The 12726-nt window shown below is 43.3% G+C and overlaps 1 protein-coding gene across 1 annotated transcript in view; it reads left to right on the plus strand.

Moving 5' to 3' along the window:
* LOC104397224 (FCH domain only protein 2-like) overlaps positions 1–12726 on the plus strand; it is a 154805-nt gene that overhangs the window by 112436 nt on the left and 29643 nt on the right. Inside the window, exons 16-17 of the mRNA XM_010007172.1 lie at positions 7811–7853; positions 8497–8591. Coding sequence (XP_010005474.1) covers positions 7811–7853; positions 8497–8591 — 138 coding nt within the window. The remainder of the gene's footprint in view (positions 1–7810; positions 7854–8496; positions 8592–12726) is intronic.

The raw sequence follows: 12726 nt of genomic DNA on the forward strand, positions 1-12726 counted from the left end.
TTTAGCCCTGCTCCTGGGTAGTGATTTACAGCTCTCGAGTAGTGATTAACAGTTCTTTTAGGTTTCCTCTTCTGGAGTCTCAGGTGGTGACCAAGCCACTGTAGCCAAGATCCGTGGTTCTTTCTCCTCTCCCTCTTTCTTCTTTCCTCTTTCTGCTCCTCAGCGCTGACAGGTGCAGGTAGGTGGATCAGTAGCAGACAGACCAGCAACAACTCTCTCCTGGGCCCAGCAAGCAGTCCCTTTTATAGCTCCTAGGAGCCTTCTGATCGGTGTATTTTCCGATACGTTTATTTGCATATAGTTCCAGCCAATCAGATAGCTACTTTAGCTAGCTGCAGACTCCAATCCGGGACTTAGCAGCAGTGTTTGTCCTCGACTTGTCCAGGCTTGTCCTTGTCTGAGTGATTTACAGTTCCTGGTGCAGCTTGTTTGTCTCCTTTATGAGGTGAATAGTTCTTTATGAGAGACAATTTTCCCTTGGTGAGTGGTAAAACCCTCACACCCTCCCACCCAGATAGGGAAAGGAGAGACAGATTAAAGAAAGGCTTCTAGATTGAAACCTAAACTAGACAGCTTTAATGAAATAGTAGTGAGAAAATAAAATATGTATAAATATGAGCAGAAAAAAACCCCTATCACCCCCCACCTCCAGAAACTCTTACAGTACTCCCCTGAGCCACGGGGCAGTCTGGGCCACTTCCGTTGCTGGCAGAAAGGCAGGCAGAAGCTAAGGGTAGAGATTCAAGGGTCAGGAAGGAACGGGTCTAGGGATCAAGGGAGATGCAAAAGCAACTCCGCCCCAACAGGTTTACCTTTACCCGAAGCAGGAAAAACCCAAACACTTTTCCTCACTGGATTCCTTTCACATACCACAGCGACTATCTATTCCCATCTACTGTATGTAGAGGGTCTGACTGACTTGGACCAGCTCTATTGATGGATCTCCTGGTGTTAACTAACCAGGTGGCCTGAGCTACATTTTTGTCCCATATTTTAAAAGTTCCACCACCCATTGCCTTCAGGGTAGCTTTTAAAAGACCACTGTAGCATTCAATTTTCCCTGAGGCTTGTGCATAGTACAGGATATGGTATATCCATTTGACACCATGGTCTTTGGCACAGTCAGTCACAAGACTGTTCTTGAAATGAGTCCCATTGTCTGACTCAATTCTTTCTGGAGTACCATGTCACCACAATATGTGCTTCTTGAGGCCCAGGATGGTGTTCTGGGCTGTGGCATGAGGCACAGGAAATGTTTCCAGCCATCCTGTACTTGTTTCTACCACTGTAAGCACATAGAGCTTACCCTGGCAGGTGTGAGGCAGTGTGATATAGTCAATTTGCCAAGCCTCCCCATACCTGTACTTTGACCACCTCCCCTCATACCACAAAGGTTTCAACTGTTTTGCCTGCTTAATTGCAGGGCATGTTTCAAAGTTGTGGATCACCTGCATGATAGCGTCCATGGTTAAGTCCACCCCTCGGTCACAAGCCCATTTGTATGTTGCATCTCTGCCCTGATGACACAAAGCATCATGGGCCCATCGAGCTAAAGAGAGTTCACCTATATGTTCCCAGTCTAAGTCTACTTGGAACACTTGAGCAGCCTCATCTGCTCGTTGGTTGTGTCGATGTTCCTCAGTGGCTCGACTCAGAGGCACGTGTGCATCTACATGACGCACTTTTACCTCCAGTCTCTCTATCCGAGCTGCAATGTCTTTCCACAGGTCAGCAACCCAAATAGGTTTCTCTTCTTCCATTACTTTAACCACCTCCATAAGGCATGTGCTGCCATCCATGAGTCAGTATGGAGAGAAAGCATTGGCCACTTTTCTTGATCAGCAATATCTAAAGCATGCAGGAGGGCTTTCACTTCTGCAGATTAGCTCAACTCACCTTCTCCCTCAGCTGCTTCTGTGGTTTGTTGTATAGGACTCCACACGGCAGCTTTCTACTTTCAGCATCTCCCCACAAGACGGCAGGAGCCATCGGTGAAAAGAGCAAATTGTTTCTCAGTCTCTGGTAGATGATCATATGGTGGAGCTTCTTGAGCTTCTCACCATTTCTTCTGGTGACATTCCAAAGTGTACATTCTGTCTGGTCTGTAATGGCTTCTATGATTCCTGGACGATTAGGGCTTGCTATTTGATCTCACTGGGTAATTAAAGCAACCCATTTACTCCAGGTTGCATTGGTGGCATGATGCATAGGAGAAACATTACTCTTGAACATCCAGACCAGTACTGGCAATCTGTGCACCAGGAGGAGCTGCGCTTCAGTGTCGATCACTTCTGAAGTGGCTCTAACTCCTTTGTATGCTGCAAGTTGGCCTTGGAACCTCTGTACCTCTGGCTCCACAATTCCGGTGGTTGATTACGAGTTTCCTCTGGTGCTTTCTGCCAGAGGCTCCAGGTAGGACCATTGTGCCCAGCTGTGGTGTAGAGCACATTTTTGAAGTCTGGCCCTGTTCGTACTGGTCCAAGGGTTACTGCATGCACAGTCTCTTTTTAATATGTTCAGAAGTGTCCTGTTGTTTCAGGAAAAAAGGTGTCACAATTTGACTGTAATCAGGAATGTGCATTCTCCAGAAACCAACAGTCCCTAAAAAGATTTGAGCTCGACATTAATGTGGTGGTTTGGGCCCAACACGACAACAAAGGAACATTCACATGGCTGCTCACTCAACTCCCCCCCCTCCACACACACACACACACTCACAGAATCCTAGGGTTGGAAGGGACCTCGAAAGATCATCTAGTCCAAAGATGGGATGAGGAGGACAAAGCTCGTGGGTCGAGTCAAAGGACAAGGAGGGTTCTTCACCGATTAAGGTCTCAGGCAAAACAGACTCAACTTGGGGAAAAAAAATAATAATTTAATGTTCACACTAATCAAACACAGACAGTACACAGACAACACAAAGAGCAGAGCTTGCATATGTTACCCCACCCCTCCCTTCTTTCCAGGCCCAAATTACTTTGTTCCCAGTTTCTCTATCTCCTTCCCCCCAGTGGCACAGGGGGACAGGGAATGGGGTTTAGAGTCAATTCACAGGCTGCTGGTTCCTGCCATGCCATCCTCCTCAGGAGGAAGGATTCCTCACAGTCCTTCCCTGCTTCCCCACAGGGTCCCTCCCATGGGCAAGAGTCCTCCACGAACCTCTCCTTCATGAGTCCTTCCCACAAGGTCTGGAGCAAGTTGCACCAGCGTGGGCTTCTCAAACAGTCATGGGCTGCTTTGGGAACAGCCAACTCCCCTGGCACCAGGGTCTTCCAAAGCTGTGCAATCAGAGTCCACAGGCCGCAAATCCACTGGCCACAGAATCCAAGTCCACTGGCCAAGCTCACCCCTCCTGGCGCCTTCAGGGAATATTCCACCACGTTCCTCCACGAGTGCAGGGGGACAACTGCCATCTTGCCATGGGTTGCAGGGAAACTTCTGTTTGGGCACATGTCACGGTCTACTCTTCAGTGGACGTGTGATGGTTCGTTTCAGCTGTGATCTCAAAGTGCAAAAATGAAATGGCATTTCATTAAGTTAAGTTATGTCACCGTTTGACTTAGGTTCGACAACAATGCTCTCAATCCCCTCCCCCTCCCACCCAGGTAGGGAAGGAGAGAAAGAAAAAGAGAGAGACTTGGCCAGATTGAAAACCAAACTACACAGCTTTAATTAAACACTAATGATATAAGAAAATATAAATACAATTATATGCAGATATGTTCAGGAAATGTGCAAAATCCCTACTGCCTCCCCCCACCCCCAGCAACTCCCACAGCACTTCCCTGAACTGGGAAGAGTCCCGAGGAATCCCGGAGCTGCTGCTGGAGAAAGCAGAGAGTGATGAGGGTCAGGAGAGCTCAAGCCTAAGGGTCGATGGTGATGGATGGACGGAGTCCTCCCCAGACACCAGCTATGGATGGAAGAGAAGGGAAGAAGAAGAAGCAGGAAGGAAGTTGTCTTGTGTGATCTCTGACCTTCCTCTGAGCTTACGTGGATATATGGAATGGAATATCTGGCCAATTTTGCTGTCTAACTCAGCCTCCTACGGGGCGGTCATAGATCTCCCTGTAGTGTCTGAGCCGGCAGAATAAAGATGCGACCTTGAGGACCCAGTGGCTAGAAAAACATTCCACTGTCTTATCAGCCTTAGTTCGAACCAGAGTGTTGTCTGTGTTAAAAGAAAACTCACTGAAGGAAAAAAATCAGTAAAAGGAAAAATCGCTTCATCCTGGCTTAAACCAGGACAAGTTATTAACACAGAATGACTTTTTTGGTCTTGCCTGTAAAGCGGCTTGCAATACAAAGGAAGATAGAATAGGAAAGATGAGGTAAAAAGGGGGGGAAAGAGGATAATAGCTACCACCACGGGTCCAAAGGCATCCCTATGGTCCCGAATCCAGATGGCATTCCGCTGCTTCTTCAATCGTGAACTCTCGGTGGGGAAGATCTTCCAAGTTCGGTTACTTAGGAACCATCTTTTATCCTGGGTAGCACACCTTGCTCCTTCTTGGACCCACCTCCACTCCACCTCCATCCCATGAAAATGTGCCAGTCTCCACCTGTCTGGAGTGAGGCTTCCACACATGCCCAGAGAGGAGTGTCTGAGGCGTGGCCAGCTTTGGAGGCAGGGAGCTTCTTACCCGGGGGGGTGGTTTTGTATTTATGAGGAAAGTTCAACTGAGGCTTCCTTGGTGTTGGCACAGCAAGTGCAATCCATCTTCCTTGACAGCAGTTCTTCACTTTGCTGCTCCAGTAGAATAGACCCATACCAGGTATCAGCACTGTCTGTACCTCAGTTTGTTCTCCATGGTTTCTGCATCTGCAGCAAGCCCCTGCCACCTCATGTCAAGATGTTAGTCCATTTTTTGGGGTCTAGTCACCAATGACGATGTTGAGACAATACTGATCTTCTGATCAACTCTTAGAGCACTTTCTTCCCCTTCCTTCCTCACCAACCACCAACACCGCTCTCTTTCCCCAGCGCAGGTCCTCTCCTCCAGCACAGCTCTTCTTCCTGAGGTCCTTCTCTGCTCAGGTGTTATTGCAGTTCTTTCATATGTTAATCACTGAGGCGCATCTATTGTCCCTCTAATGGCTCCCCGTTGGCTTTTGCAGCAGGGGGAGCCCCTCAGCTTCTCACTGGAGCCACTCCTGTGGCTCTTCCCCCACCTCCAAAAAAACCCACCAAACCAAACCAGAACAGCATCCTTTTTGTTAGTTGGTGGGGCCATAGCAGTTATTTTGTTAATCACATCCATTGGGATCCGGCGATGTCCATCTTGCCATCTAATACCCAGGAAGTGGATCTTTTGTGTAGGTCCCTTGACCTTGCTTCTTTTTACAGCAAAACCAGCATCCAGAAGAATTTGTATGATCTTTTTACCTTTCTCCAAGATCTCTGGTGTGTCATCCCACACAATGATGTCATCAATGTACTGGAGGTGTTCTGGAGCTCCACCCTTCTCCAGTGCAGTGTGGATCAGTCCATGACAAATGGTTGAGCTGTGTTGCCACCCCTGGGGCAGTCGATTCCAGGTGTACTGGACTCCCCTCCAGGTGAAAGCAAACTGTGGCCTGCACTCTGGTGCTATAGGAATAGAGAAGAATGCATGAGCAATGTCAGCAGTGCCACACCACCTGGCTGCTTTTGACTCCAGCTCGTACTGAAGTTCTAGCATGTCCGGCACAGCAGCACTGAGCGGTGGTGTAACCTCATTCAAGCCACAATAGTCCACTGTCAGCCTCCACTTGCCATCAGGCTTTCGCACTGGCCAAATAGGACTGTTGAAGGGTGAATGAGTCTTGCTGAAAACTCCTTGTCTCTCCACTTGCCTTATTACCTTATGAATGGGGCTCACAGAGTCTCTGTTGGTGCAATGTTGTGTGTGCACCGTTGAAGAGGCAATTGGCACCTGTTGGTCTTCAACCTTCAGCAACCCCAGTAGAGAAGGATCTGAAAGGCCAGGCAAAGTATGCAGCTGTTCAGTGTCCTCAGTCTCTACAGCAGCTATACCAAAGGCCCACCGGTACTCTTTCAGGTCCTGTAAAGATCCTTTTTTGAGGTAATCTATGCCAAGGATGCACGGCGCATCTGGGCCAGTCACTATAGGGTGCATTTGCCACTCCTTACCAGTGAGGTTCACACCGGCCTCCACAACAGTCACTTGTTAAGATCCTTCAGTCACTCCAGAGATAGTGACGGATTCTGTCTATGATTCGATGGCATTAGTGTGCACTGTGCACCACTGTCCACCAAGGCTTTATACTTTTGTGGTTCTAATGTTCAAGGACATGTATCCACCCATTATAATAAATTTGATTGTACCTTTCCTCCTCCTGGCTGGAGACAAGACACCTCTAATTTTGGGCATTTTAGCTCAATGCACTGGGATCTAGAGTCCATCCATTCTGGTTGGAGGTCTGGTTGCTGGAGATTGGAGCAGCCTTCTTCCTGGAAGGACCTTCTAAATTTTTTCTACCTAGCAGCTCTTGTATACATACCTGGAGAACAGCAGTGGGTTTCTTATCCTAGGTTCTCATGTCCTCTTTATAATAAATATGCAAGAGAGACCACAGGCAGTGTCGATGTGGGTCCCATTTCTCTTACTGCTTTCTTGTAGCTGGTTGTCTCCTCCTAATGGCTGGATGATGGCCTCTCTTGTCTCTAGGGACAGACTGGATTCTACCTCCCTATCTGTTCAGTACCTGCCAATCTTTCAGTCGCTTTTTCAGTCACCTTTTCAATGGCTGTGGTGTAGAACTGATGGGGATCAGAGATCATGGCTCCATACTGTTGTGCTTTGCAAGCCAATTCACACACAGTTGGTCTGTCAAATTCATCCAACATCCCGTGAAGGAGACTATATGGGCATGTCCTGTCTTACAGCCTGCACAAACTTCCAGAACATAGGTATGTCGCACATGACGCCATCAGGCTTTGTAATCCTGTGGTTTTCATAGAACAGTCTTGCACAGCTAATTCTCTCAAACGCATGATGGCTCTCTCAAGAGTGGGTGTTCTGCTTCAGTGATTTCACACTTATGGTCTCTGACAGCTGAAAGATATCGGTTCCAAAGAGTGTTAGTTCCTGACCTTCTTCCAATACCAGCATCTCTGGCCAGGGATCCCAACTTGCTGGCATTTCTTTTGTCCAATTCATAGCTATCAGCTGCACCATCAAAGCAGCACAGCAACCAAGAAAAAAACAGTTTACCTTCATGGTGGATAAAGTCCTTTCTTATGAGACGCATGTCCTTTAGAGAAAAAGGTTGGACAAGATCTTTGTCCTCAGGTGGCTGAGAAGGGCCTGCTCTTCTATCTCCTTGAGAAGGATCTGCTCCTCTATCTGTTTGAGAGGGGCCAGCCTTATGAACCTCCTCTCTGGTCTTTTAAAACCTTTGGAACTTTTGCACGGAATCTTTCGTCTTTGTCTTACTCCTGGTCACAAGATTAACTTTTACTGATGTGGATTGAGTGGGAGTGGCCATAGTGGTTGTACCAGCACCAGTGGTGGCAACAGCCTTGCCTGTGGGGCAGTGGCAGTGAGTAGAACATCTCACTCTATACAGCCGCACTACATTTATAAGCATTCAGCAGAAGCATCCCTAGTGAAACAGTGCTATTTACATCAAAAGCTGGGAGGCTCAGCCTGAGAGAAAAGTGAGAGGCAAAACTGAACCTGCTGTTATCAATACAGACCTTTCTATTCACATGAAAATTTTTACTATACAGTGCCACCATGCACATCAATATAAAGCTGAAATATTTTTATTTTAGAGTGGTGATAATACTGTGTCTTTTGCTTAGGTGAAGAGGTAACAAAATCAAAGCTTTCTACTCCAGCTAATGAGTAAGTTTAACTTTTAAAATTATATCGTGTAGTTTGGCGGGTACTTGGTCTAATTTTTATCTAAGACTCCAAAACTCATTGTAAATATCAGTTGACTGCCATTTTAAGTCAAGCATCTATTGCATCATAAGAGTTACAGAGTAATTATGTAACAATGGAGATTTCTATTAACTTTTTTTCCCCTTCAAATGCATTAGCTTCACTGTGGTCTTTCTATTGATATTTATAATTATTACAAAATATTGTTTTTTATTAAAATTTCAGGTTTTAGATGACTGGTTTATTTTTCATCATATGGTGTTCCATTTGAGCTTGTAATCTTAAACACTTTACAAATTTGGGCAGGTCCATATACATTGCTTATATATGTATGTATGTAAACAAATTTATTTGTAGATATAAGTCTTGTTGAAAATGAAAATAATTTACTAACATTATGTCCACACACAAACTTGCACCAAGGTTTCAGTTCAAATAGTTTCCTTGTGTGTAAAGCAGTTCCTTGACCTGTAATTTGTAAGTACTTTTAATTTTAGATGAAAAGACTAACTAATACATAAGATGAATTACCAAAGTTGTTGTTTGTTTTTTTCATGAGAATATACATCTTTCATTAATATTCCAGTTGTCACTCTTACTATAGAAAGGGGAACAGTGACCTTCTGACATGGGATCCACTCTTTAGCAGTTCTTTTGAATCTTCCTCTTCAGCCTCCTTGGCATCCTCATCCTCCTCAGGTAAAATATTTGACAGTAGAAAATGTTTTCTGCATGTTTTTTTCAGGATGTTCTGTTGTTGCTTTTGTAGTCATTGCAAGGGGATGTGCTTTGACTATTGAAACAAAAGAATTTTGTAAAATAGTGTCCTATGTTACAAGTAATACACAACTGAGAGTGCAGTATGTCAGGCTTTTAAGTTAGGGAGCAAGGGGGAAGAGGGGACATTAATAACCTTAGGAAAACTCTATCTTGCTTTTGTCTTTTTTTCTCTCCTCTCTCTTTGCAAAAAATTATCATAATCTATGCTGGAGGAATAATATAATCCTATTTTTCCTATTGGTAAAGTTGGGAAATTAAATGGAGGCTGTCACAGCAACAGAGAGATGCTGAGCTTGCACTGTGAATAGGGATGGGTTTCTTTTTTCCAGGAAAGCCTGTTATGTAGTACAAGCCACTGTGGAGCTTTGCTGTAAGGAACTTGTTTCCTGTAGGAAACCATGCGTATGTTAGGAGATGTGTGGACATAATCTAAGGGGAGAATGAGAAAAATGACAGGAGTGAGACTGGAATTAAGGAGGAGTTCCTGGCACCACCTGAGAGTAGATGTATTGGGAGGAAGAGGGTGGGCTGCAGAGTATGGGAGGTGAGGGGAGAGGGCAGATACTACATTGGAATTTCGAGTGCAGGATTTTGGAGAATATTAGTGTGGGCAGGACACTGACAGACTTTCCTGAAACTTGGTCTTTGGGGGGCAAAAAAAGTTTACAGAAATAGGCAATATTGATTTTTACATTAAAAAGGCAGTGAAGGAGAGGGAGGCAAAATAGCATGTGAATGGGGATGTGTGTTGAAAAGGCTGAGAGCAGGAGATGTTGAGAAACTAGTTCAACAAGAGGAAGGAGAGACCAAAGCAAAAACAGATATTATGGCTATGTTAGGACCTGCTTACTAAAAGTGTTCACTTAAATTATTTACATTTATCATCTCAGGGAATATACTGTTTCATAGTTCTCTTCAGTCTACATACTGCATGTCTATTTTCCAACCCCTACTGTCTTAATGTAGAGACTCTTCTCTCATGTGCCCGAGAAAGGAAATAACTCTGTCAAACATGAGATATTTTCTAAAAGTAATGTTAAACAAATGCAATTAAAAAACATCAAAACACAGTTTTTAAAAGTGATGTTCAGGACTGTGACCTGAAAAGAGCTGTTTATAGCATGTTTGATTGAGTTACCTTTATCTCATAGTTAATTTTTTATTTCTCACGTTTTATTTAGTTACTTTTATTTCATTGTTAATTTTTCATGTTACAAATTGTGTGACTCATACACTTGAACTCCTATAGATATACAGTTTCCTTGCAAAAATCAGAGCACTGTGAGCAGAACCGCCTGTTTCCCAAGGTTCTGTTCATGGTGCTGAACAAGCGCCACCTGTTGGTCAGCAGCTAGTTGTCCCAGCGGTGAGTTGGTGGTGTAGAAGTTTCCAGCAGTGAGTTTGTGATGTCCAGTTGTCCTAGACCCCTCATACATAATTACTCACTAGATACAGATTGATACAGACAGAAGAATATCATATAGCTTCCCATTTCTGCATTGTCTTCGTTCATTCACTGGGCATCAATTTATGTTGGGCCTTCCTATTATAGATGTTAAGGGTAAGAGGATAAAAATGTTTGAAAACAGCAGAGAAGGGTAGGCTTGATTAAATAACTTTGAATAAATTAAAAGCAGAAAGCTGTGGAAAGGAAACAAACATGGAGTGGGACACAAGAAAGAAGGGAAAAAGTTAGACGAATAAGGAAAATCATGAGAAGTAGGGCCTTAAGAAGAGAAAAACACAATAAATTACTTGTTGAACAACTTAAAAAATGGAAATCACCGTGGGTGACAGTATGAATTAAGTACACGTGATATGTGATTAGGTTTTTTATTTTATTTGTAAATTGTTTGATTTTTAGCCTAGTAGAGCAGTTATTTTTCATGCTGGCTTGTAATCCTCATGCAGTTGATACTGAATATTTTTTTTAAGTCTGGATTTATATTGAATTTTTTATCATTTCAGTGTTGCTCCTAGTTTCAATTCTTTGCTTTTCCTTCAGCTGCACTGAAGGAGCAAAATAGGAGTTCCCCCTCATTTACCACTGATTTGCCTGGGTGTGGAATAACTCAGTCTTTACTTAGACACCAGACAGATTCTGGGTCTAGAAGCCCATTTTCATCAGACTTTACCATTAGCATTTTTTGTAAATCTGGTGGTATGACAGTATCATCAGGGAGTACGAGTACTTGTATCTCTGTTTCATGGTCTTGAGTCAGTGGATTTCCTTTGTTGATTGTCACAGATGAGAGTGGAAGGTCTTAAGGTTGCTTAAAGAATCACTGACAAAGATATTAGGAAAAGGTGATTTTAATATAGTTTAATAAAAGCATGACTTAACAGAGTTCAGTGGCAAGGTTCGCTCTATTACTTACTATGTGGAAGGGATGTGTAGGGGTTAGAATTAGACTGGAGTGATTTACACAGGGATCAGAGGAAATTATTTGTACAGAGATAGGGGAGATTGAGTCAGGATTGGGTTGGAGTGATTTACACGGGGATTACGGAAAAGAATGAGGAAGGTCCTACTGTTGAATCACAAGGTTCAGAATGGACCCCCTTGCTTTCTAAACTCCTTCTCAGAGAGGAGTCTAGGTGCAGTTGAATCCACTCCCAGTCCCAGACTTGGTCAACGATTGATGATTAAAGGGTTTAGGTGTAGGGATTTTAGTGTAGTGCTTTAACACATAATTATGGGTCTGATGTGATTTGGAATAGCAGCAAATAGAGGTTGATTGACAATATTATAACAAGTCACAACACTTAATCAATAATCAATACTTTGTTGTAATCATAGTGGTTTAATTAAAGATTTAACCAAGTTTCTAAACTAAATTGCTTTCATACGCACATACACGCATATAGAAGTTAAACTATGTTTAGTTGTTAATAAATGTTGGTCCCTAATGATCTTCAAACTGCATGAAAAGAAGTTGTAGTGAAATACTCTTCCAATTGATCTCCACGAGATTGAATTACCCACTATAATTTGATTTTGATCTTTTTTTTTTCTGCAAAATGAGTAGTGCACTACTCACTCTTTTCCTTCGGATAGACAAACTTCCTTCATGAGGCATAGGGTAGCAGTCTGCTGAGATCCTGTACAGCTCCAAAGGGCCTGATTTTAGGTTTGATATTTATAGAGTCACAAGATTATTGACTTTGGTTAGTATTTTCCATTGTGGCCACAATTTGTGTCAGGTGATCTTTGGCAACTTTCAGAGTGGGCATGTGATCTGAGCAGGAGGGATCTCAAGTACTTTTCCCAGACAACAGAATTGCAGGTACAGTTAAGAAGCGCCTAATCTCCCCAAATAATTGTATTTCCACTAGCACAAGAAGGTACCAAATTGTTTCAACTCACTATCCCAGTAGGCAAGATTGGAAAGTGCCAGATTGTCTCAGCCTACGTGCACTTATAATTGAAACAAGAACAATATTGGACCCATCACCCTTGTGACTAAAGCAAGAACAATGTTGGCTGGTGTTGACATCACAGTGCGGCCCAGTGAGGGGGAAGGTCTGCATCACCACACTGATTAACTTCTTACAATTATACACACAAGCGCATACAAGAAGGAGCCCCAAAAAATTGCATTTTAAAACTGAAAATGCCTGCCTTGCCTCTTCTGCTTTGCTTGGGAATTCTTCCAAGAGCTGTACTTCTGATGATCAAAGTGACCTTTTCAATAATACTCTATGCCACAACAATTATTCATTGAAGAAACTGGCACTGCTGCTGATATTTTTTCCGCATAATCTTCAGCACTACTGGACTATAATTTAGTGTCTTCTTGTGTTCATACAAATAAGGGTATGGCAAGCATGCATAGTGTACTGCTCTTTGCCAATAACTGACTCCAAAAAGCAAGCTTTGGACTGATTTTTCTTTTTTTTTTACTATTGCTTACCTGATGTTAAAATTAACTCTTCTTGCTTTGAATGAACTAAACTGCTTGTTAGTTACCAACTTCCTTCAAAGTTAGGACAATTAAATAAATATTGAGCTTGAAATACAAAAAAATCTAAATATTTAAAGACATTGATTTTT

Source organism: Chaetura pelagica, unplaced genomic scaffold (genome assembly GCF_000747805.2).
Source record: "Chaetura pelagica isolate M959 unplaced genomic scaffold, ChaPel_1.0 scaffold351, whole genome shotgun sequence".
Taxonomy (NCBI): Eukaryota; Metazoa; Chordata; class Aves; order Apodiformes; family Apodidae; genus Chaetura; species Chaetura pelagica.